Source organism: Drosophila biarmipes, chromosome 3L (assembly GCF_025231255.1).
Source record: "Drosophila biarmipes strain raj3 chromosome 3L, RU_DBia_V1.1, whole genome shotgun sequence".
NCBI lineage: Eukaryota > Metazoa > Arthropoda > Insecta > Diptera > Drosophilidae > Drosophila > Drosophila biarmipes.
Genome location: NC_066613.1, coordinates 8,434,301 through 8,460,314, shown reverse-complemented (window position 1 = coordinate 8,460,314; position 26,014 = coordinate 8,434,301). Strand labels below are relative to the sequence as shown.

Sequence of the window (26,014 nt, the reverse complement as noted above, 5' to 3'; positions counted from 1 at the left end):
ATTATAAATTCGGTTTAAATGTCAGTGGGAAACTTACGCAACCAATCCGCCCAAGAAGGCGACGGGCCCGCCGCCGATCAGGCGGATCTTTCGGTGACAGGAGTCGAAGAGGGATGTTCGGGTGGGCGCCTGCGAAGTGGGTGACATGACGATGGGGCCACCACTGTGGTTGTTGTTGCTGCTGCCGCTGATGTTGCTGCTGGGATAATTCCGATCGCTTGGCCTGCTAATGAGCAGTTGTTGCTGCTGCTGCTGTGCTGCTGCTTTCCACGCTTGTTGTTCACTTGTTTTGCAATTGTAATTACCGATGTAGTCGTTGTTGTTGCCGCTGCTGCTGCTGTGTCTGGTGCTTTTACTGTTTCTGTAATGAGTGCTGCTGGCGCTGTTGTTATGATTGTTAATGTAACTATTAGACAGGCTGTTGCTGCTGCCGCTGGTGCTGCTGGTGCTGTTGATGCTGCGACAACTGTCGTCGTCGTCCGTGGAGGTTGCCGCTGGCTTGGGCTTCTTGTTGCGCCTGAGAGCCGCCGCGAAGTTGTAGCTGCTGGGCTCCTTCTTCTTCTTGGGCTTCTTCGGCAGTTGCTCGGGGTTGGTGGCCGCCAGGAAGAGCAGGCAATTGTCACCTTGCTGATAGGAAGCAGATTGCTTCTGCTGCTTGAAGTAGTACTCTGTGTCTCGCGGCTCCTCCGCCGTGACTTTGGGCAGCTTGTGTTGCTGCTGCCGGAAGCGTTGCAACAGCGTCTTGCGCTGGTGTTGCTGCTTGCCGCCGGGCGTTGCTGCTGCTGCTGCAGATGTTGCCCCTGTCGATGTTGCCGATGTCTTCGTTCCGAAGCCGAGTTGCACGATGTGCTGGGTGGGCGCTCTCAACATTATTCACTGTCACCTTTGGCTGTTTGAATTTGTCACTGTAATTCACTCATTTGTTGTTGCTGCTGCTTTGCTGTTGCTGCTAACTGATTTTGCACACACCTTAATTTTATTCAGTTCGTTTTTTTCCATCTTTCACTCTTGTTTGAGGCAAACTTTCTTCTAAACGAAAATAAAACAAACATGGCATTAAGTCTCAAAGCGAACTTTCAACTTTTTCGCCCATTCCCTTTTGCGTTGCTTTGCGAAAAGAAAAAAGGCATTCTCGTGCTTTGGGTGCTGGTATGTGTCATTCATCGGCTTCAAATTTTTCCACAAGAACTGCACAGTGGAGCGAGTTGCCTCAAACCTGGTTTAATCCTCTGTCAAGATTTGTGGGCCCAAGTTGTGTGTTGCAACTAAATAAGCCTCCGAGATTTGATTCTAAATATACACATAAGATCTTTTTGACGAAGGCCCTAATCCACTTAATCCCACTAGAGATTCCTCTTGGCCGAACCAATTTTGTAATAGATTCCCATTGGGTATTTGGTAATCTCCCACAGTGCGATGATGGCAATGCCGCACCATGTGCTTTGAGCTTTTGTATTTATTATTTAGTTATAATTCATATAAATGTGCGCGCTTTCTGGGCATAAATATTCAGCATATACACTTAAAAACACTGATAAAAAAATTGCAATGGTGAAATTTAACATCTTTATATATTTTACTTCATTTAAAACAATAAAGCCGCATTAAATTCAAATTTCAAACATTCAAACTATAATTTTTCAATTAAACATAGAGAGATATATTTTAACTACATATCAGAGACTTGATTTACTAAGTATTTTTGTCAGTGCTCGTGTATTTATATTTGTCGTTAGAAATGCGATCGCGTGAGTTTTTCGACTCGTTGCGTAGTTCAAATCAAAAACACAAACAAATTCGCAATGCTGAGTGGTTCGGGTGGGCGCGTGTGTTGGTGCGAGCTGCTAAGCGCAAATCCGCCTTTATGTTAATTAGATTTACTAAAGAAATAATTTACAAGTTTCTTCCTTGGCCGTTGTTTGCTTTTCTTGAACTTTGTAGCTTATTTGTTCGGCCTTTTCTCCACTGCAGTTAATTAATGCAAATGCCCCAACGCCCGAGGGAACCGCAGGCTTAAAGATTTAATTGTTCAAATAAATGGGAAGCAAACAAAAACAATCCACTCGGAGCAGTTCCTTTTCGCATTCGATTCAAGTTGTCGCTTATTTATGCCGTTTTTAAGTCATACCTTAAGACTTCAACTCCGGCACAGGCCAAAGAAAAAGAAAGTAAGAGTCGGCGGCGTCAACCGCTGATTACGCAATCGCAGGCAAAAAAGAGCGAAACGAAGCAAAATTAAAACACATCATTAAAGAAGCTCGACCGAGAAATGGGATGGGCCCTCAAGAAACTGGAAAACCTGGAGCCCCACAGATGAAGGAGGAAAAAGGAGAAAAACACAGGCCCAAAATGACTGAAGACGGCGGCGTGCCAATAAAAAAGGAGTCCGACACCCGACAACCTTCACCCAAATACCCACTTCAATGGACGAGGTCCACCCCAGCCTCGCTCGAAAGAGAAGGGCACCCGGTCAAGCGGAATGGGGGAGCTGATTGATCCCATGGGGGACATTTGAAACTATTTGGTAAACGCAAATCGATGTAGTGGTAATGACAGAAAATCAACTTCAAAGGCTAAAATAGCTCGATGGACTGGTTTGCGATATGATATAGATAGCTGGGGACGATTATAAATATTGAAAGAGTATTCTTTTTAACAAATAACTTTTTATTTCCCCTTCTTTAAATTAGTAATGTTTCCATCAGCATATATATTATTTATTTTTCAAGAGAAACCATTAAATCATGAATAATACCCGCTTCGTCTGAAGTAGTTCAGTTTTTTATAACTTGGAAGTTATCGGTGGTGATTCAGGCCCACTTTTTAATTTCCCAAATTTCTATTAAAGTGCTCTTTGATAAGGATCCGAGGACAAGCATTTCCTGTTTCGGCTTAACAGATTTCCATTATAAGTGCTGACTCGAGCGTACGTCAAGGACCATCATCATGCGTGATATGCGGCACACAATATTGCTATTTCGTATAAAAGCAAGGCTTTCTCCCCATTATTCCCGAGGGGAGTCCGAGATAAGGCCCTGTTGGACGTCGGCTAAGCGGAGTAAGCCCTGCCCAAGCTGGCGAGCTGAGAGCTGGTGATTACCGTATCTCAGCATATGACACATGGAACCGAGCTTCATGAATATGCCACACAATTTCCCGGCGCATGACAAACCAGAAAGAGCTTATCTGGCATGAGCAACGTGCCCGATGAGCGAATTCAGTGATTCAGTGGCACGGGACAAGCCAGATGACGGCCAAGACGGGCGGCAAGGTGTCGTACAGAAATTATCTGCGCCCTCTGGTGATTTCTGGTGGACCTCGGCTTACGGAAAAGTAAGCGAAAAGGTGTGAAAAATAGAATGGCCTCGGATTTGGCACCTCCTCGGGCCTTGGGAACTTTCACAACTGGCGCGTACCCGAGATTGAACTGGCCCAAACGGACGGACGCACAGATGGATGATGATGGGTGGTTACGGCCACCACCTGGCTGAAAATCGAAAGTATGTCTTTGGGACTGGCGACTGTACAGCACTTCTGAGCAGCACTCTGCGGCGACAATGGAATGGGGAAACTTTCTATGGCTTTTAATTAGCGAATTACATGCATGCAATTCTGAGTCTTTCGGCCTCGTCATGATGCTCTGCGGACTTGCGTTTGTGTTTCCCCTTGCAAGGCACGTTGCTGGCCATGTAAATGGCTAGAATTAAGCCAGCTGCCAGCCATGAAAGTTTCCGAAGAAAGCCGAGTGCAAAAGCCAGAAAGATCTGGCTCGGTGGCGCTGGGTTGGTGGTAACGATGATGACACTTGGGATTTTTCGGTAGGTTCTCCTATGCGGCAATTGACTCCGGAGTGCGGTGGAAAATGGGGCGGGCAGCTCAGGTGAGTGTGCGCAACACGCTTCGAGAATTTTAAAATGAAAGTTCGTGCCCGTTCACGGTTGACAAAGCATGCGGAAATCTCGAAAGCCCAGCTCGAGCCGGGGAAATAAATCGCTTAAGAGCGAAATAAAAGTGTGAAGCGCAGAGGCGAAGACACAAGACGGCACAAAAGTCTGGGCAGAAGGAAAAATATAATTATATTATTTTAATGTGTTTTCTCTGCTCCGCCTGGTTTTCCTCTGTTTATCCGCAGCAGCTGTCGTTTTCTAGCCGGCATTACTGTGAATTTTCAATTAAGCCCGGCCGTTCTCCGCCATTCCCCTCCAATGTGGCTGCACCGAAGATGAGGAGAGCTTTCTCCGCTCTGTGCCCCGCGCCGGTTCCTCGGCCTGGGCCGCTTGGAAGGGTTTCCACCGGGCTCCGAGACCCGGTACTCGGAACTCGGTGCTCGGTGCTCAGTGCTCCGTACTCGACGAAGCAAGAAGTGTCGTGGAGTGGCAAGGTTACGCGCTGTGCATAAGCAATTAGCTTTGCGGTCTCCACTCTCGGTCGGATGATATGTCTGTCTATCTGAGTATCTGGAGAGCCGGCTAACCAGCTTTGGGGTCACACACATCGCGGCCGCACACATTAAGTAGAAATGGAAATTGATTTGGCGCTGCCACTGCGATCATTACTGGGCGATCGCTCGAAATGGGCACAGCACTGCGCACTACATTCTCTGCCACATTTCACAATCGCCGGTGAAGTCCGCTTTTAGCCTCCTCCATATTAATGCGGCAGTAATAAAGTGCTGCTAAATATACACTGGCCTTGTGTTTTACAGAATATTGAAACATTCTCTTCTCGTAAGATGTTTTATACTACTGCACATCATTTAGCCTTAGGTTTCTCCACTTGGTACAGAGGTTACTGATCAGAATACAAATCAATTTGAGATGGTTTCTTTCTAGACACATACTGAAATATATCTCATTTGCTACTTCTTTTATCCAGTTTGGTCAGGAAGAAATTCGAAATTACATCTCACAAACGGAAATTATAGATCCGCTTCTACTGACCTATGGCATATCATCAATTGGGTTGGAAATAATCGAGTTGGATATGGATCGTGCCGTCTTCTTAAAGCTCGGACTAGTTTAAAATTGAATACGATCATTTATAAAAATAAAACTGAAACTGATCTGGTAGTTCAACACCCATTTTCAATTAATTGAATTGTGATTTCATGGCAGTCTAAAGTAGGTTATGCTAGATTCTCCCACATTGTCTACAAAGATAATGGAGTTTATTTTGTTTCACTTTTGCCAGACATGGCTTAGAGTACCCCCGTTGACCCCACGGCCTCGGGCGCTGCCAAGCCCCCGTTTCAAGGGCTCGGCCCCAGATGAAAGGTCCGAGTCCATCCATGTGGATCACGGGCACTTGCACCGAGTGCAGCTGTGCGCTGTGCGTTCGGCGATTGCAGCAATTTTCACACCCCGAAGGCCACACACAATTGACTGATTAGCGCCGATCCGATTGGGTCCGAGCCACATGGGCATATGCAAAGGGGCCTGCGTTGCCGTGGCAAGACAAGGGAAAACGAAAAACGGAAAACAGAAAACCGATCCGCGGATCGCTCGGATCGGTGATCTACCTACGTGCGGCAATTGCTGGATCTCGGCGATTGAACGTTTCAATTCGCGGCTGTCATCCAAAGCGGAGCGAAACCGAGCGATTGCGGAGTTGCGATGTTCTCACGGCGAGTTACACAAAAGCCGCACATCACGTTTCCAGCTTTAATGGGGCCTCCCCCCGGTCCGGGTCGCCGTGGCCGTTGCTCCACTGTACTGCGGGCCCGGACTCGAACTCGAGCTCCAGCCCAGTCCAATCCATTCACGACGGCGCTCTCAGGCTGCGCCATAAACTTGTACCGGGCCCAAAACGTGAGAGAAATAAGAAAGGCCATCGCAGCCGCGTGGAACCAAATAAAAGCCAGCCAAGAGGCCCACCGAAACTACCGAAGGGAAAAACAATAAAAATAAATACGTAGACCCAATTAAATCGCGTAAAAAATAAAGCCCCGCACACACAAACGTGTGTAAGTCGCGCTAATTAGGCAAATTAGTAGGGACAAAACGAAAATATGGAGGAAAATTGTGCTGCGGTCAGCGGCGCGTCTGCGCTACCCACTTTTTCACGAGTATTTTTTGGTTTCTGCTTCAGGCGGCGGCGCATTGTCAACACAGCTGAAATTTGACCCACAAAATTTCCCACAAAATTATAGTAATTTCGCTAACTCAATTTGATGAACGAAAAACACAAGCCAGGGAGATAAAGTTAAAGGAAAACCCGACGGCCGTTTGGGAAATGCGGGATGCGGCCGGCTGTGGGAGTCGATTGCAAAACTAGCCGAAAAATGGCTGCCGGCGGGAGAGGCGGGGAAATCCGGGGGAAGCCAGCGCAATTTTCACCACTATCCAGTTACCGAACTCTTCTTCTCCTGCCCCCTCCGGCCGAAGATGGCAAGTGGTGGGGGCCTGATCAAAGGGGCCAACCGCATAATTACAGGCCGCCGATCTCAGCGGCCGGCGGTGGGCGGTGGGCGCTGGGCGGCAATTGGACCACAGAAGCAGGGGGCCTGCATCGCAGCCCGAGCCTCTCCATAGGGCCGCGCACTGTGGATGTCGCTGGGAACTCCGGGCTTTTCGAACCAGCGGGTAGGAACTACTAATAGCCCTTAACTGGCCTCGGAAACAGTAGTTGAACTTGAAGCAACCTCAACTAATCCTTTAATAGCAAAATAATCGAAATGAATACCGTGAATACTCTCATGTGTGGGAGATGGAATATTATAAAGCCAAAAACCTACTAATCACTTATACAGTATGCATAACTTTCTTATGATCCCAGCTGGCCTCGGAAAGTGTTTTCATGACTCAAAGAAACCATACCACAATAACTAAGATTAATATTTCTAAGATGTTCGGAGATCTAAGAAGAATTGCTTCAAAAATCTAAAACCACTGATGACACAACTCTTATATATATCTTAATTTCGAATACTCAAGCTAAGCTTTATCTTGGTCAAAAACAGCCAAGAGAACAACCTTTTCAACAAAAACCTCAGGTTTTGGTATTAAAAAGTTGAATATTTCACATAAAAGTGATATGTGTTCAAATATTTCCCTTAAGCAATCAAAACTTCAGTTTCCTATGCCTAAAGCTATAGGAAAAGCCCATAAGTTTGCTGATCAGCAATGGAAGTGCAGCGGTGGCTTCCTCCATAAAACATTTGACCACCTCTGCTCAAAATGCAGAGGTTGTAGTCAGCCGTGTTAACAAGGGGCACGAACAGCGACGGGCGGCAATAAGTCAGGTCGCACCGTAAACATGTTCATTTTTCATACATTTTTATCACTGCGAAGACCACAGTGCCTGGGACGGGGATGGGTTGATGGGTGATGCGGCTTCTGACAATGTTGTGGGAGCACAGGCACAGTCTGCCCCATACAACGTCGCCTCGAGTGGCACAAGTCCTCAAGAAACGGGGCGGGGGCGGCGTGGAAAAAACACGATTGCAACACGGATATTTCATCTGCTGCGCGGCGACTTAGCCCCCGAGTTTTACTCAGCTTTGTCTCGATAGATTTATTTGTTTTTTGTTTGGTTTCCCCCACACCTCCGGTGTGACGGCCGCAACTTTTTGGGAGGCCTGGCGGCAAGTGTGCTATTATATGTATCTCAAATCGCGCAGAAATGGCTGCACACGCGTGCAGTTAGCGGCGCGTGTTTTCACCGGGAAAGGTGGCTGGCGCAGGGGGCCTGAAGAGCTCTCTGCGACGGAAACATTTGCGGATTTCCACTGGCCGCTGCGGTGTGTTTCACTTATGACATATGAACACACACACGTATTCGCGATTTATTTTGGGAAGCTTTTAGTGGCAGCCGGGGAAAAAGAAAAGGACTAGAAAAGCGGGGCACAGCGACAAAGTGAGCCGGGAAAAAGCCCGAGATGGCAATGCCGACAGCTGAATAATAAATTTAGCACGGGCTCTTCGATTTTCCGATTTCACATCGCCGCGCCTTCGATTTGGCTCGGTTCGGTTTGCTTTTCGTGGCTAGCACAACAACAGCTGACATTGACACTTTTCGTGTGGCCCGGCGGCGCAGAAAATCGTTTAAGGTTATTTATAAAGCAAAAATATCGAACAGCCCGTCCCCACGCAAAAACACGGCCAGCAGAGCTATGCAAAGAAAACGCACAAAGAGGCGCCCGAGCAGGCAAAAGTTGCCCTGTCAGAGGTAAATTTCCGCTCAAGACGAATTTGGCATTGCACTTCAAACGATTTTTGGTTTTTGAAACACTTTCAACAGACATTAGACTTGCTACTATGCGTCGAATGTGAGAAAATCTTTCTAGTAGACATACAACTATATTTAAGACAGTATTCTGAAAGTTTGAAAGTTCATTTTCAATATTTTAGTTTGATATTTCAGTTTGATATTATAGTTTGATGTTTATATTATATAAATATTGCAATTCGTTTAAGCTCATCTAGTTAAGTTTAAAAAAGGGTTGTATACAATTAAAGTTCGACTGGAATATTAAGGATAGTCAGATTTACAGGTATTGGAATGTTACCCTTGATATAACGGTTTAGATACTTTGAATGAGATTGTTGAACCTTTTTACATATTTAAATATTGTGTTTATAGGTATATTTTCTTTATAATTAGTAGCTATAGTGCGATTTCTTTAAATGGAATTAAGGGTGTATATTTATTTAAAGAAAACGTCATAATACTGTGACTGGTATAATGAATGAAGTCTAATTTCAAAACACAATGTTTACAAAATGAAAATATTTTAAGAGGATTGTGTGGTTCTTAATTCGCTTTTCCCAGGAAACAGAAATGTGTTTACTCAAACTCCGGGAAGCTTTAAGTTCATGGCTTGAAAGACCGAGCTAGGAAGCCATTCCAATGGTCTCAACTGCGTGCTGAAAGTGTGCGAAGCATGGGACGCGACAGAAGAGGGGTTAATTCTGCGCCCCTCGAAACAGCGATTCCAATAGCCAAGCGCTCGACTTCCGCGTCGCAGTCGCACTTAACCTTCAACTCGCATTGAGGCCAATTTGCCGACTGCTGTCTTTGTGGCCGCTGCCGCTGCTACCCCTTCTAGCTTCGTTTTCGCACCTCCGCCCCAGCGCCCCGCCCACCGGCGCCATCAAATCAAATTTATGATGTGATTCTAGCAACGCGACGCAGAGTGTTGCTCGCGTCTTAAATGAGCTTAATTGTTGCCGATTCCAGTGCATGCTGAGTACCAGTTAAAGGTCAAACGAGCAGGGAGGCACAAGATAGAAACCGAAACCGAAAACTGGCCAGTCACAGCCGCAGAGTTATGGGCATCAAAAGAGGCTCAAACGAGTTCCACAAACTGGAAGGGGCAGACAGACATGGCCGGGGAGCCAGAAGCTGCGGCGGACCGGCGACGTGCGATGCACATGCAATGGATGACATGATATACATAGATAGGCGAGCCCCTGCCCCTGCCCCTGCCCCAGCCCCAGGTGTCCCCCCCGGACCCATATCGGCGAGCTGGTCGCTCTGGTGGCTCGCAAGCTGCCCGGCAGCGTGTATGGCATAACGGTGCACTGGAAAGGCGGGGGGTTCGTTTTCGGGTCGCTAACTAACCCACTTACGGAGATCTATCCGACGGCGTTGTAACTGCGACTATCCTTGCCATATGGGTTGGCCATCGACCGGGCTCTGACTTTGGTCTGGCGGGAAATTAGGTGAAAAACAGCTAGGCTGAGCCCAATGCATATGCATGAGGCCGCTTAGGTGGGACTGCTGAAGTACAACTGAAATATACGTGCATTTTCACTGGAACCGCTTAATGGGGAAATGTCGTGAGAAAAGTATTTCATCGCGGGGAAAACGCTCGATAGCCAAGGGTACACACTATAGAACAGTTGAAAAAACTTCGCTCTATATTTTACTTATCTTTATGAAACTATATCTTTGGTTTCCAGCTCCCCGATTTCGTCAGCCTCTGCGGAAAACCAATTAGGCAGTCTCCCCATCTCTTGTATAATTTTATTTCCCCCTCCTCCGCAAAATCCAGGGGAATTCGACTACGGGAATCCGCCACTAATTCCAGTGGCTTTGCAATTTTAGCATGACCTAAAAAATCGATAAACGGCCCAGCACAGCTGAGCGCCGAGGGGGTGCGGGGCCGCGGAAGGGGGTTCACCGGAAGGTGTGAGAAATAACAAGCTGCTGGTCGAGCCACTCGCAGTGCAGTTTCAGCGTATTGAACACGTAGGCGTCAACGGGGTTGACAAAAAGTAAAAACAACGCCACCAGGATGTATACGGCGAGAAAAGATCGCATTAGACAAACAGATGTCTCAAGCTTTCCTACATTTCTATTCTCTATTTCTTTTCATTCCGATACAATGAAAACAGTTGGATTTTAAAATAAGTTTTTAAAAATACAAAACAATAAAAACGTTGCGTGCTAGAAAAAATTATCAAAAGGCTAGAGATCCTATGATTTGAAAGAACTGAAACCACTATTATATGTGGTATTTAGGAAATACATATGAGGTCCTTCTACGAAAATAAAAATATTTGAAGAAAAAATTGCAGAAAAATGATTGAAGATCTAAGATCTTGTTATATTATAAAGAAAATAAATTAGTTTACTGGTGATCTATTTTAAAATAGAAAACATTTTTAAGCTTTGAAATTAGGGCTTCGGCAAGACGAGTTTCTAGGGGTTGCAATAAGCTTGCAGGGATAGTTTAAGTCAGACACCTTTTTTTCAGTGTGGCGAGAAAACACCTGACAATGCGTTGAGGGTGAGGGGGCGGCGAAGGAGGGTTGCGGCGTGGCTGGCCGGGCGGACGGAGGACTGAGGGACAGACAGACAGGAAGCCCGTGAGGAAGGAAGTTCCTGCCGCTGCGGCAAAGGAAGTGGTTAAAACAATATGGCAGCGGAGGCAAGCAGTGGCGAGTGCTGGCACACCAGCAGCACTGCGAGTGTGTGGCACAATGTACCGTTGTTGCTGCTGCAGCAGTTGTTGTTGCTGCTGCTGGTGTGCCAATTCTAAGCGCTGCATTGGCAACAGTCGCGCTTCGCCGGTTTCGCAACCGAACTCTCAGCTACTATTGCTCCTCTGCAGTTGCTGCTGCTGCTGCATTGCGCGTAATCAGTGAAGCAACAAACCGTGGCAGCTGAGTGCAACAGCAACAATAACACGCCAGCGAGCGCGGCTCTGAGGAAAAACTTGAATGCAGTTTTTCGCAGTGAATGACACAGTTTCACACCAGCACGGGAAAACACTACACACACACACAGTGGAGAAGCACTTCTTTTCTTTTCCTTTTTTGGGAAAGACTCCTGGCTGCTTACTTTTGGGCCCTCTTGGGGATCTCAGTTTTGATCTGTATTCGACTTTATTTCACAATCTAGCATAGCATTTCACGGGGCAAGCGGTGTTGCAAATGTTGCTGCTGCTGTTTCCAACTGCGACGCGCTGCGATGCGAGGTTGCTACCGACGGCGGCGCCTCGAAGAACAATGTCAAAAAGTGACGCGACGACAACAATAACAAACAGTCCACCATCGACGACCTGCGACCGCTCGATCGACCAAGCGGGCCAAAGGAAATTTCTACACTGAGCCGAGCCGTCCGTCTTTGACTGACTGCTGCTCGTTCGGCTGGCAACAGCAACACACACACGCAGCAGCAGCAGCAACATCAACACCAGCGCAAATAAGGAGAGAAAAAAGCAGAAAGGCAGAATACAAAACGAAACAAAAGCCAAAAAACTGGCAACGAAAGCAGAGCACACAGTAAAGATGAAGTGGTTGCTGTTGCTGTTGCTGTTGTCGGTGCTGCTGGTGTTGCTGCCGTCTCGCACACCAGCAACATGGGCTCTCTGCGCTCGCGAGCCAGAGGGAGAGCGAGGGACAGAGAGAGCAGCTCCCATACGTGTTTTGCATACAAATGCGCCACTCAAGCGAGACACGCACATTCGTACGGTTTCCGACCACTTGTTTGACTGCTTTGGCTCTCGGGCTCTCTCCACTGCGCGCTCTCTCTCTCGCATCAGCTGGGCGCTCATGTGTTGATGCTCAGCAGCTGACGGCCGCAGGGTTGCCACATGGTCGGCGAAAGAGAATATGGATAAGTATGTTGAGAATGGCAGTAGAATCTACTACTTTTTGAAGGTTCAGGCAACAAGATTAGTACTTTTTCGAAATTAGGGAACTGTTTAAAGATTTAATGCCATATGCGGAAAATTACTTAATTTAATGGAAATATTATTATTAGAGAAATAAACTCACTTCAGATAACTTTCGAAATATCCCTAATTGTCTGGACTATAATCAGTTAAATGTATTACTTCACGGTGTAATAATTTAAATACGAAACATTTTATTATAATATGAAACCTTGTTGAGAACTTCTGTGAGTCATTTTTTCTGTTGTTGGTAATGCTCCATTTGACTTAAACATATTACCTGGTTCCTAGTCGAGCTCCCTCTAAGAGCAGTTCACACAAACATAGTTTGATATGTTACTCACCTGAAAGAAGGAGAAATAATTGATTAGAAAGACATTCCAATTTGTTGTCCTTAAAGGCAAGCCGCCAGCTAGTTCTTATCAATGGACTGACCCCAAGCCCGCATTTGTAGCCCCCTTTGGACCTTCAAACCTCCCCGGGTGCAATTATCACGCTCTTTTTTCGGTGAGGAAGGAATAAAATCAGAAATCAAACAGAATAGAATAGAGAGGTAGAGGAAGGCGAAGAACACAGGAACTGCATTTGGTGCCTGACTTACCCAGAATCTAGACCCGAATAAGAAAACAGAATATAAACGCATCGTCATTCACAGTAAATAAAATCGAAACAGGAACACGGCAGTACACCGGGAAAAATACATAGGAAAAAGTAAGTAACTTAAGATCTGAGAAAAGAATTGGGATTCAATTTTTTTAGTTGCGATTTAATTGATTTGATTTCTATACTTTCGACAGCCTGCTCATTTAGAAATATTTAGCTTAGCAAGTGTTCTGTAACCATAATAAACTTTTATGAAATATCTATCAATACAATACAATTACCGATGACCAACGAAACCCAAAAACTTACCATTTTATGGTATTTTTACTATATATATACTATATATACTATATATTATTATTTTATACTACTCTTATTTTTGCAGTTAGCTTGCTGTATTGGTTATTTTTACCAAGGATTTCTTTTAATGCCAGTACTTAATCTAAATATTATTTTTGTGGTTTTCTAGTGTAGTCCGAAACAGCTGTCGATTGAAGAACTGAGGAAAACTCCGAGCTGTAGCTGGGGAGAAAAGGTGAGAAGCGGACGGAGGAAAAGGGAATCTTGGCAGTGGAGAGGAGAAGGAGCACCTGTGACCGCCCGCAACGCAACCGAAACGGCGGCAAGTTCATTTGCACCACATCACAATTTCCTCCGCAAGGTAATGCACTCACACCGAGCGCCTAATGGAACATCTGATTCGAGCCCTGTATGCCCGTCTCTTTCTCCCCGGGTCTCCCGTCTCGCCTCCTCCGAGGGGCGGCAGTTGCAACTGCAACGCTCGGCTGCTTTCTAGTGGTTCAACTGCTGCCATTTGCCATTACTCGAATTGCTTTGTGCCCATTACTTATTGCAGCGAATGTTGCAGTCGGACAGCGAAAACGGCACACGATCGCGGTCTGCGGATTGGAGATATTGCGGCAGAGGCCGGGTAATACGAATTGCCCAAGAACGGACCTTTTAAGAGAGATAAACAGGCATTTCGGGGACCACCATGGTTCGTGGTAATAAAGTACACTTATTTATGCGACATTTTGGGGCTTCGTGGGGTGAGTTATTCGGGGTAGGTTTGGAACCGCACTTGTAAATGGTAATATCATTTTCTTGCTCAAATAATTCCCACAATGGTATATTGCTAACACAGTGTTCAATATAAACAACATATCCTTGCTTTAAGTTAGTATATTTTCGCCTTCTTGATTTATAAAGCCACCTTTTGTTATCCTTTGCTCCCAGTAAAAGGAGGGCAGGTCAACCAAATGGGCCCCATAAATATGACAGCCATAAAGAGTGGCTCCAATGGCTTACAAAGTTCAAACAATGCGGCACAAAAGTTCACATACTCTATGGGTAAACTTTTCTTGTTTATACTAGGTACATCGGACAATGAACATGCGGTACTTGTTCCCTTGCAGCAAAAAAAATGTATTTATATTTACACTTTAAGACGATAACTTAACGTTAGCTTAAGGAGATAAGGAACAAGGGCTTGATATAAGGAAACCCATTGATAGTGCTCTAAAAACCCCTCCCTTTTACATTTAATCTCATCAATCCGTTGGATTGCTATTTATTTTATTCTTTCTCGACATTTGTTTGCAAATACTTAATTTCTTTTTTTTCTAATTTCCATATTTCCTCAAGCGACAAGATAGTAATGGAACATTTCGATTCCAGAAGCTTTTATCATTACCATGCTAATTAGTACCATTATTAATGTATAAAAAATTAGAATGCTTTTCAAAGATTTATCTTCCGATGCAGCAACGCTAAGGAAACTAAGCTACTTTTCCATAGGTACATTTTCCATATAAATATTAAACTAACAAACACGAAAGCTGGTTGCTGTTTATCAATCATAATATTTGATTTATGATTGCTTGTTGTTCCTCCACCTCCGACTTCCCTACTTAATTGCAAAGTGAAAGAGTTAAGGAGATTGTTTCCTGGTGCCCGAGAAAATAACAAACAAACAACCGAAGTGCATAAGTATGCAAGAAAATAAAATTGTTCGTATTACTCTCACACATTCTGCAGAGGAAAAATGCGGGATAATGTTGCTGATATTAGGTAAAATAACTAGGAACATAAAAATTAAAGATTACCAGCTAAAGATATCGGAGTAAAGACTGAATATTTGCAATGCTTTATGTTCAAATGCGAACAATTTTTATTAAAATTAGTATTTTTCTTCTATTTATATAACTTTGAGGTTAGGGATACTTGATTTTAAAGAATATCATTTAGGATATATGGATTTTACGAGGGGATATTTATAATAAGAAACCTTTTTCCTTGCTAATGATGTCATAATATGATTGATTGATTGATTTTTTTAATTTCTAACGTTTCTGTTTTTCTTTTTTAATTTTTTTAATGCCATTCTTGAATTTCTCCCAGTGTACTCTGTTTAGTGTGATTTGTTTTTATTGCCGTGCCGCCGTGCCGAGATGCTGTTGTTGTTTTTCCTCGCATATACGTTTCTAGTTTTGCTCGGGGCTACGTTTCCAGGGAGGGGTCCAGAGGGGCCCCTTGGGTGGTGGGGCGGTGGGCGGGAGTTCCGTTTAGTCGGTCACGCCACCACATAAATAAGACGGAACAACAAAGCGTATCAAGATGTTGTTGCCAGCGTTACTGACTGTAGTTACTGGGGCTGCCTCTGCGGGTCATGCGCAATGCCAATGACGTCAGAGGTTGCCATCAAATTAGGAAATGCGCAAAAAAACAGCCACAAAAAATGGCAAAACAATGAATTTAAATGAGCGCCACATAAGTGCAGACACATACGCATAAACATACAGCGGCAGTTAAATTTGTGGCTATAAAAATAATCGCTTGGTTTTCAACTCAATTGTTAAAACTATTCGAAACAAAACTATAAAATGTGTTTTCAAAAGTGTGCTTTGGCAATTCAACGCTTGACATTTTAAGAAAAACAATTTTATCAGACACACCAGGCTATGTTATTTATCAATTAGGAAAGTTAGGTTACTGTCAAAAGGACTAACCACTATTTAAAGCACTAAAGTATTTTATTGGATTAAATTTTGTTTGCTTTGGTTAGTATTTAATTGAAAAACTACCATTATTTGTAGATTGTGTGCTTCTTTTGTCTTTTCGTTGGTCAAATTATAACAAATAACTACTATATTGGCAAAGTTTTAAAATTAGGATTTTACAAAATGTAAATTCTGTTTTATATAATTATTTTAAGATGATAATCGCAAATCACACAAGTAGTTTTCCATAAATTAAACACATTCTTCCTAACTTTTTTTTTAATTTTTATTATATTGTAAATGTTTTGAAAATAAGCGGAGTTAACCAATATTAATAATTATTATAAATATTTTTTTACCACATTAAATTAACGTATTTTTCTGATTTTTCCTTCCCCCTGACTCGACCGATGATCTAAACTAGTGACCCCAACTGTGGACTTCAATATGCGTCTCGGACTCGGCGCTGTGAAATTTATGTGTCGCCGTTAAACGAAAGGGGGCGTGTGTGAATCGCACGGGCGTGGGAGGGGGTAATGCCGAAATGCTGAAGTAATGTATATGCACCACTCGTCTGGAGGTGTGAATCACCAGGGACCCGGGCCGGGGAACCCCCAGACTCCCCGCCCCTGGACATGGCGGGGGTTTCTCCGCAGCATGGAAACCCTACAAAACCCCAAGCAGACCAAGGAAAACTGCGCCGCAAATTTAATAATTTACAAGAAGGAGGGGGAGTCGGCCGGGAAATCCAATAACAAAAAGAGAAAAGAAGGAAAATGGGAGACGAAAACACTGATAGGCAGACGCAGGAATCAGCTGTTTGGCGAACTCTGCCCGCTGCGAGCACATGTGATATGGCGAGTGAAAATAAGGGAAAACGAGAGAAACTCAAGTGGCAGAGAGCCTCCGCCGAAAGAGAGGGTGAAAGTGTAATAGTCATCAAACCCACACAAACACACGCCATTGCCTTGGGAAATTGCCTTGTCCCTAAGCGAAGGCAAAAGAAACGACGCAGTTTTCGCGATTTTCCAAGGCAATTAGTGGGAGCCCAACATGAAAGAAAACTATAAAGCTCGGCAAACATTTTGGCAGTTTCCATCAACCCATTAGGCGAAATAAACATTTCGCAAATCTTTGAATATGGCTTAAATTAGATCGCAATAAAGGGATTTTCCATGTTATAAATATTTTTCAACCGTTAAATTCACCTATATCGGTCTGAAGAAATTCGCCTTTCATCAGGGAAAATTTCTGTAGTACATAAGTCAATAAATAGTGTGAGGAAAATCCGCTTTGCATTGAATATTAACAAACGCACAGCAGGATATCCTCTAAATAATTTATGGCTACAGTTTCCTTTTTACGATAATTGGAGGCAGAAAGGGTCCGACTCATAATGGAATATTTAATATTGTGAGTTTCTTAAGGAAATTCTCTTTTTGGAGGAAACACCAGCCGCGCTGATATGCCAAATTTTTATTAGCGAATTTCAGTTGAACATTTGAAAGAAAAAAAAGTAGAAAAGATTGGACGACAAACTAAGGAAGCTGGTAAATATGAACTTGGGGATGTCTCCGTCCTTGCTTTATTGTTAATCAAACAACGAGTGCATCTAATTATATATTTCTGATAAAAAGAATAAATTCCCAGTCGTTGTTAGGTTTGAACAAGTATATATAAAACATATACAAGTTAATACATACAATTTAGATGTACAAGGCCATATAGAGCCATGTTTACACAATTATTCCTCAAAGTCAGTCCACTAAAATTAAAAAAATTTCTCCAGGCTAAAGAAAGGTATTATTTTTCAGGAGGAAAAGAATCGTTTGGGGGTACCACTAAAAAAAAGGTTTAAAACCTATAAGGCTTGTCCAAATTTAATGTTTAAAATGGCAAGAAAACGAGTGCCACAGTCCTTCAAATACTGAGTAAATAAAAAACAAACTAAGATGTGTGAATGCAACGAAATGAGTCCCTTTATCATCATCTTCCCCAGTTTAACATGTGAAACCTACTAATATTATGTTCCAGTTTCTGACGCATTTTCCTTATATATAGTAATTCCACAATTTCCCACTCCTTACCGACAGAAGCACGTGACGGTCTCCTCGACGTCCAGCGGGAGTGACAGTGGGGCCGTCGCTTGGGCACCTGTGCCACCTGCTCCACCACCTGCAGCACCTCCTCCTGCACCGCCTCCGCCAGAGGCACCACCTGCTCCCGCGGAATTCCCCTTGCCGCCGCTCTGGCCATTGGCATTCTGGCGCGGCACCGCCCGTCCGGGAATGTGGCGCGAGGAGGCGTGCAGGAAGGTGGCGGCGAAGGTCGACGACAGCGAGGAGTGGGACGCCGAGGGGCGAGGCGTGGAGGCGGTGGGCGTCTGGGGGGCAGTCGAGGATCCATCGGTGGCATCGGCCAGGGGAACCGAGGAGTACCGGACGAGGATCGCCCGGCTGACGCGGTTGCCGCCCGTGAGGTTCGAGATGGCCCAGTTCATGGTCTCCGGAGATTGCTGGACGAACTGGGGAACTGACCGCTTCCGACGCTCGACTGCAACTGAACTGTTGGCCGGGCCAAATGGCAAAGTGGGATGGTCGATGCAACCTTCCTCGCACACACTAAATATACACAATCTTGGGCTGCAAAAATTGATTTTGCCTAGTGATTTCAGCCACGCCCCACAACTTGGACTGGGCCCTGGCGTCTGTCAATCAATGAATTCCCCTTCTAAGGCTGCAAAAAGCTGAAAAAACGGCCAAGTGTCGCTTTTCTCTCTCGCTATTTATGCCTTTCCCCACTGCATTTGTTTTACACATTTTTGTTGCAGTTTATATGTAATTTTCCTTCTTCCTGCACTTGCACCCGTTGCCGGCTAATTCAATTAGAGTTGTACTAAGTGCGCTTCAAGGCTGTCGGAATGCACACGCCGTCGACGGACCAGCGAGGGTTGCTAATGAGGTATGCTACTAAAAGATGCTAGACTACTGGCGCGGAATTCCCCTGTAAGCACATCATATTCTCACCTGTGCATAAAAGAAAAACGTTTTCTAAAAAATATAATTATTTCTGACCCCAAATGGAATAGAAAACGTTAAAAACCTACTTATGTGGTACTATGAACTTAAAAATATAAACATCTAAATATTTAAATAACTAAATGAAACGCTTTATTTCAAAAGCCAAATGGGCTGGAAAATCTTATTAGACTCATTGGTATTACAAAACGGAAAAACAGTATTCGTGTCATATCTTCAAAATTATAGTACGCGTCATTATTATATCTAAAGTAATTTTACACTTTATTTTACAAAAACAATTTTAAATGCAACAAGATAAAAATGGATTAAAAAATAAAAACTTAAGGTTTGAGAACCACTATTTTATTACAATTACTTTATATTTAATTAATTTTCTGTTTAAAATGGGTTGATAAACCCTACTTCGGGTTAGGAACCCAACAAAGTAATATAAATTATTCACACAATCTTAAATTTACCATATACCCCAACCCCCAACTTTTCCCAGTGGAAGTAAAAGCCCTCCTCGCTGGGAGAAAATCGATCGCTTTCCTCTTGCCACATTTTTAATTGTTTTGCCTGCTCTAATGAAAGCCCGCTCCATTGGAGGGCGATGACGTCCAGCCCAGTCCACCCGGGGCGGAGGAACCCGTCCCCAGACAGCTCCGTGCTCGTATGATGTTGTCCTCCGCCGGCAGAGCCATCAGCCGATGTGTGCTTTCCCCTTTTTTTGGCGTATGGGGTGTGACATGTGACACAATTTGTTTGTTCTTTGTTGCTCTCACATCGTTGTTTTTGTGTTCCTTTGCCTATTTGGATGCTGCGACAGTCCACAAAAGATTGGCCCCTGAGTGAGCACATATGTACAATCGCACACACTCGTACATGGTGTATTGTGCCCTGCATATAGCTCGTTCTAACGACTTTAGCATCTGGCTTTGCAGGCAAAAAACGACACACGTAAGCATCAAATTGTCAGTGGGATGCGCGGACTTAATTTATCCAGTCGACCAGGGAAGCATGTCAGCCTCCCATCCTCGACGTCTGTTTCTAATCAACTCGATTTCCGCAATTTGCCACCGCCCGATTTCCCTGTCTAATCGCTAAATTGTGTTCATCGGGTGTCTTTCCGAACTTTATCCCTTTAATTGGTGTAGTTTTCGAAGAGATGACCTGAGAAGTCATGGTTTTCCAACCCTTAGAAAGGTACCGATCCGTGCTAAGGGTCGAAGGGCAGAAGCAGATGTATTGTCCACTGTCCAAGGGTTGAACCTAAGAAGCTAATTAGCATTGCATAAGCCAAAGCACCTTGGTCTAAACCACATTGCGTTTTGGAAAGAGATGAACTAGAGTTCCTTCCTCTCAGTCTTAATGTGCTTACTTCGATGTCAGCTTTAATTTAGGGAACATTCTTTCACATAAGTCTTACCTACAACTTTTTGAACTAAGCAACAAAGCTAAGGGTGAAGTTACCGAATACCCCTTGGAAACAGATTCGGAGATTTTCATCCACCAAGTTCACAGGTAGACAAAATCATTCCACTCTCTTCGCTACCTTTTCGTACATAAGTGTATCTTAGAGGATTTTATTCATTGTCCTTTGAATTTTGAAGAGACCTTGCTTGAAAATGAAATTATTAAGGGAGTATGAACGTCTACAAAGGGTAATTTACTGATACAAAGAGTACGGTGGTTCATTTTGGCAGTCAAAACACGAAAATGTTTTTAAAAGGCTGTTATACCGATTTTCTGGGTAAAATATGTTAGTTTAAGCGGTTTCATAGGAATAAGGTAGGTAATTAAACGAACTGTTAATTTACTCATTTTGGTGTAATACAATAAGTATGACTGTTTCTATTTGGAAGTCGAAAGCATGATTATGTGTTTAAGGGGTAAAAGTAAGTTTATTTAAGGGGTTGTATAGCGACAAGGAAATAATTAAATAACCTTAATGTTGTTAAAAAGTTAAAATAATGTACTTTTATAAAACTTTTTCTTCATATATAAAATTCCCAGAAATCTAGTCATTTTTTGTGGTACAATATATAAGAAACCTTACATAAGTGCGCACTAACTTCGTCCTCCTAGCGTATATATGAACCCGTAATAAGAACCCTTAAGTAACTAACAGTGGTCATATAATCAATGGGCAAAAAGTGCGCACTTATATAGAAATTCTTCTGCTACAATGTGTATAAGCCCTTAAATAACTGCGAAACTATTCAGAACTGGAGTCATGCATGATATTCAAGCTTTGCTCAGGTTCTTTTTAAAGTCCGAACCGCTAGGTGGCGCTTTCCATATTCTGGAACCAATCGAGTCATTGTGGTAATGAAATTGGCAAGTTCGTTAAACCTGCGCTTATCTCCGAGTTCCGACCCTGCTTGGCGGCATAAACAAAGGAGGAAGAGGAGGAGCAGAAAGAGAGTAATAGAGGGGAGAAGGGCAGAGAGGAGGCGCCGACGAGCGCAAAAGTAAACGCAGTGCAATGCAATCAAAGTGCAGCGATGGCCTTGCGACTCCGATTCGTGGGAAGAAGCAGCAGCAGGAGGAGGAGGAGGACGAAGAGGAGCAGGAGAGAACGATCACGCACACCAGCGAGCCGCAGACCCACACACTCGCACCCTGGGCTGCTACGGAGTCGGTGGGCAAGCAATCAAAACACTTGCGACTTGGTAACCACATTTGAGAAATCGATAAAAATGCACATTGATTTTCATACGCCGCAATCACAACAAAGGAACGTCGGCTACGTAACTCGTCCATGGAGTGGTGGGAGGTCTGGAGAAGGGCTTTACATAAGGGGAAAGAGGTGTTTTTTGAAATATTCTGGAGTTATTTGCTTTCTTTAGCCGTGAAACCCTTGTATTCCATTGTACCAGGTTTATGAGCAACCTTGGTCAGCTAAGGGCCCCCACACAGGGTATTCGGGGGTCTACTCCTGCGGGAAGAGCGACGAAAAAAGAAATTTCTGTCGGCGAAACGCGAAACGAGGCCAATTGGCAAGAGGCCAACTGGCGACGAAAAAGAGCAGCGACGAAAAAAGCAGAGGACACCGAAGACAAAGCGACGCAAGAGACCCACCAAGTGGCCAAGAAGATGTACCCTGTGCATGGTTTTCTGGCTTTTCTGGGCCTGGCAATGGGGCGCGGGGGGATCTACTCCTTAGTGGCACTACGGAACTCACCCCATCAGCCAGTCGACCGTGTCGCGCAGATATTCCGGAATCCGCTCCAGTTTGACGGCTGTTTTTCCTGCTGCCTGCTAGTTTTCCAAAAGTTTTTCCCCAGCTGAGGAGCTCACGCACACACGCTCGCCGACCGACCGACCGACTCACACACACACGCTCACGGTTAGCGGTTCGCTCACGGACACGGCACGCACACCACCACGCCACCAGGATGTGCAGATCACCGACGCGACACTTTTACTCTCGTCAATCAATAATTCGGGGATTTGGTTTTGAAACTTTGCACATCAAATTTTTCCTGCTTCTTCTTCGCTTGTTTGTGCACTTTGTTGAGTCCCGTTATCGATGCGAGCCGATAGCAATCGATAGGCACGTCTGCGCACTCCGTCGATAGCAGCTGCGCAGGGCTTCGGGGGGAGGGTTTTCGCAGGGCTTCGGATTCCGGAATTACCTGTTTAGGTTGGCCTTCTGATTCGCACTTTTCAGCTGCTGGCGCATAATTGCACTTACCGTCCTATCGTCTTAGGAACTGCTGCCTTGAGCGTGCAGCCCTGGTTGTTGACAGTCAGCTGTGGCAGGGCAGGGGCGGAACAAAGGGGGCTTAAATATTAAAATAAAACAACTAGAGCTTAGCATTGATTTTATTTTAAATAATTGTAAAATAAAACGAACTGCACCTCTTTACATTTTCTTGAAAGGCGCCCATGCAAAGCCGTTACTTCTATCGAAAGCTTAACCCAAAAATTTGTCAAAAATATAGCCATTTTAAAAATACTAAAAATAAACTAGTATTTACCGTTATAACATTAGTTTCTCATGTTTTAATTCCAGTAAAAATATTTACCAAATATTAGTCCGGTATCGATAACTAACTTTTCGCAGAGCGACAGCCCTGCAACTATCGATCACCCATCAGCTGGCAGGCGGCCATGCAGTTCCACTGAAACTACAGCTGTTCAAATTACATAAAAATGGTAATGTTTAAATCACATTGTTTTAGACGTCAATTAACGTAAAATATTTCGAATTTCTCCCTTTTTATGTTCTCAAATTGACCGTGCTATGGCCACCAATCCGAAAATTTCCCTCCCCAAGGCGAGCTCCGTGATTCTGGCGGGACTTGGGGTGGCCGCCGTGGGCTTTGCCGGGAAGCACCTGATCCGCCGGATGCCCCAGATGACCACCAAGTTCAACGAGGCCCTCAAGAACCTGCCCAAATTCGATGCGGAGAGCATGGCGGCCTCCAAGTACTACAAGGGCGGCTTCGATCCCAAGATGAACAAGCGGGAGGCCTCCCTCATCCTGGGTGTCAGCCCCAGTGCGTCGAAGATCAAGGTACAACGCCAGTTCATGGTATAAATGGTAGATCGCTTTTGTTGAAGTATGAGCTACCGTGTCCCTTGTAGGTCTTCAAACGCACTATTGTATAGCACCACCTCTGTTGTTAGCTAAACATATTTTTTGGGCTAAGGCAGATTGCGACTATCATTTGTATTACTTTAGCTCTTCCAGTTCTTTTGTTCTTAAGAATTTCTATTGTTCATTGCAAATTGTTTTAAAACTCTTCCTGGTTTACTTGTTTTTGAATTCCTTTTCAGATCAAGGACGCTCACAAGAAGATCATGCTGCTGAACCACCCGGATCGAGGGGGCTCACCATACTTGGCGGCCAAGATCAACGAGGCAAAAGACTTTCTAGACAAAGCCAAGTAGTCATCTTACCTCCGCCTTTGAGTGCAAATAAAGTAGTTTGTGATTAGCATGTAAGCTGGAATCTTATGTGTTTTATTTTCGTTTTTAACGAATTGTTATTTAACCAATAGAAAAATTGCAATGGCTGTAATTACCTTTACCATCGACTTTTACAATTGCCTAAAATTCTACGGCATCCCAAGGATTTACTACAAGTACTACACGAAAAGTAGCAGGACTGTTGAAATTTTCTATAGCCATTTAAGTATATGAATGTATAATTCGTTTTTAGCGTATAAACAAAATCTAGACAATTAAACTTGAAAGGTAAATGTGTATTATGCAGCATTACTTAAATTAAGCATACATGGGTTTTTGATAAGGCGGATGATAAAATAGAACGTGAGCCAATATATTTTTTATTTATTTAAAACACTTGCTATTGTTCATGATAGTATAGGTAGACTAGCTTATTAAGCAAATTCTATATAGAGGCAACCATTTCCAAGCCCTAGATAAATGTGCTCCGGAAGACAAACGCACTCGTAGAGCCAACAGTGAACAAATTTAAACTTGCATGTTAGGAGCTCACCCAAATCGCAATCTAAAATTCATGAAAGGATTTCATTGCATACTTATTGGTAGTATGAAGTCTTACGAATTCGCATCATTGGATTGTGCATGCCATAAACTTCGCTGAGGCCTAGACAGGCAATCTGAAAATAAATCAGCAACTTTACAAACCACTCCATTGGTCGTCTATTTACGTATTAATCGATTTTATACCTTTTCAACAAGGGTTTAGGAACGCTGTGGAATGAAAAATGTTTATATAAGTGCAAGCGGGATATGGGGGAAAAACTATATCGCTGGGAGCTCCAATTACAACTTGCAGTTGCACGTATTTCTCTAGAATTTATGAAATGAAACCCAAATCCATTGTAATCATTGTAAAAGAACCCGTTTAAAGTATATTTATTCTTGATAAGAGCCACTTCCTGAGTCGACATTCCTGCTTTCCAGACGCATGGAACTTTTCAACTCGTATCAATTAGTAATGAAGTTTAATTCAAACAACATATTGTGTCAACATGGTTGGCGAAAATAGCTCCCTGCAGTAACAGCCATCACAGGTAGGCTGTTATTCATTGATGAAATCAGATAGTCTGTAAGCAACAATTCATCGATGACAGCTGCAAGGCTGCAATTCATCCATGACAGAAGCTAGGCGTAATCAACAATTTATTGCTAAAGTCGAAGTCGCCACATTGCCTTTTTTTTGGAATATCAAAATTTTATAACTCCCTATCAAATTTGAATAAAAATTATTTTCGAAACTTCGATGATTGATAAAATTAAGAAGATTTAGCTTTTTCAAAGGATTCAACTTGTTATCGAAACCTAATCAACTTTAGTCGGTAAATAGAAAATTGAAGAAGAGAAAAGTCGTCCGAAGTCGAACTGTTGTTTATGAATCATGCGATTATTTGATGAAATAAACATGAGCATCAATCACATCAGATAGTGAAGTTCATTAATTTTTGCTGAATTATATAATTGAAAACACACAAAAACAAGTCCTTGAAAAATGCTCATTCTCTTCTTGCAGTCACCGTAGTTGCTTTAATAAGCGTACACGGTTTATTGTTAGAAAGTACGTAAATCAACAGGTGAAACCGGAATAATTCATAAGTATTTAAACAAATGCCACTTTAAGTCTTAATTTTTCGCAAATTCTTGTTTACTTGACCCTGTTATACTCGAGGTTCAGATTAAGATACGCATTAGGTTCTCACGCTGATACCGAAAAGAACAGACTTTATAAGAACAAGATATTTGCCAACGCCATTTTTGCAAAGGGCAAATGCGGTATAAATAGTGCTGGCAAATCTCCAAAACGGCATCAGTTGATCGCATTCACTTACCAGCCATCGGAATGAGGTTCACCTGTGTCCTGCTCCTCTTGGCCAGCGTGGCGTGTTTCCTGGTGAACCAGTCCAGTGCGGCCAGTTCCACAACCACGACGGAGACAACCTCCACCACCACTACCACCACAGCCGCGTCTACGTCCACCACCACTGCGTCAACCACGACCACGACCACAGCCTCCTCCGCAGCTTCCGCAACTTCGTCCAAAAAGAAGTACGTGACCCACTATAAGCGGAAGATCCACCGCCCCAAGGTGAAGAAGACCAGGAAGGTCCGTCGCAATAAGTGCAAGAAGAGCCGCAAACGTCGAGGCGGCTAAACTCCCTTACACACGACCTGATCCAGCCCATTCCAATTCCCAACATCCTGATTTCCAATCCTAGTAAAGCTTTATAATTTTACCCCATTGCTCTATGGCAATATTAAAATAATACGAAAAGATTACAAATTCCATCAGCGAA

General features: G+C 43.8%; 4 protein-coding genes across 8 annotated transcripts in view; 2 read left to right on the top strand and 2 right to left on the bottom strand.

Moving 5' to 3' along the window:
• LOC108028256 (MOB kinase activator-like 2) overlaps window positions 1-22,270 on the bottom strand; it is a 43,906-nt gene extending 21,636 nt beyond the window's left edge. The window contains exons 1-2 of one of the 3 annotated variants that reach the window (XM_017099942.3): window positions 11,287-11,545; window positions 38-1,029 (exon numbers count right to left, since the gene is read on the bottom strand). In XM_017099942.3, coding sequence (XP_016955431.2) covers window positions 38-870 — 833 coding nt within the window. In that variant the 5' untranslated portion in view covers window positions 871-1,029; window positions 11,287-11,545. Of the gene's footprint in view, window positions 1-37; window positions 1,030-11,286; window positions 11,546-17,810; window positions 18,249-21,930 lie in introns of those variants that run through there. The other 2 variants (XM_017099948.3, XM_017099943.3) reach the window with 2 other exon arrangements.
• Window positions 22,271-22,775: 505 nt separating this feature from the next.
• On the top strand, window positions 22,776-23,962 carry LOC108028104 (mitochondrial import inner membrane translocase subunit TIM14). Of its 3 annotated transcripts, XR_001768355.3 has the most exons (4): window positions 22,776-22,907; window positions 23,029-23,268; window positions 23,532-23,695; window positions 23,756-23,962. XR_001768355.3 is itself a non-coding variant. In XM_017099751.3 (2 exons), exons 1-2 carry the CDS (start codon window positions 22,996-22,998, stop codon window positions 23,643-23,645), a joined length of 387 nt encoding a protein of 128 aa, XP_016955240.1. In that variant the 5' UTR covers window positions 22,930-22,995; the 3' UTR covers window positions 23,646-23,699. The 3 variants fall into 3 exon arrangements, 1 of the variants encoding a protein (XP_016955240.1); XR_001768354.3 differs by lacking the exon at window positions 22,776-22,907 and having other exon boundaries at window positions 22,931-23,268; XM_017099751.3 differs by lacking the exons at window positions 22,776-22,907; window positions 23,756-23,962 and having other exon boundaries at window positions 22,930-23,268; window positions 23,532-23,699.
• A 53-nt stretch (window positions 23,963-24,015) lies between these two features.
• LOC108028105 (uncharacterized) lies at window positions 24,016-24,376 on the bottom strand. Its single transcript, XM_044094855.2, has 2 exons — window positions 24,283-24,376; window positions 24,016-24,228 (listed from the first exon to the last, which is right to left on the bottom strand). The coding sequence occupies exons 1-2, from the start codon at window positions 24,374-24,376 to the stop codon at window positions 24,098-24,100; spliced, it is 225 nt and encodes a 74-aa protein (XP_043950790.1). The 3' UTR covers window positions 24,016-24,097.
• A 1,184-nt stretch (window positions 24,377-25,560) lies between these two features.
• LOC108028699 (protein new-glue 1-like) lies at window positions 25,561-25,872 on the top strand. The gene has a single exon (XM_017100646.3). It carries the CDS (start codon window positions 25,561-25,563, stop codon window positions 25,870-25,872), a length of 312 nt encoding a protein of 103 aa, XP_016956135.1.
• The last annotated feature ends 142 nt before the right edge of the window (window positions 25,873-26,014 follow it).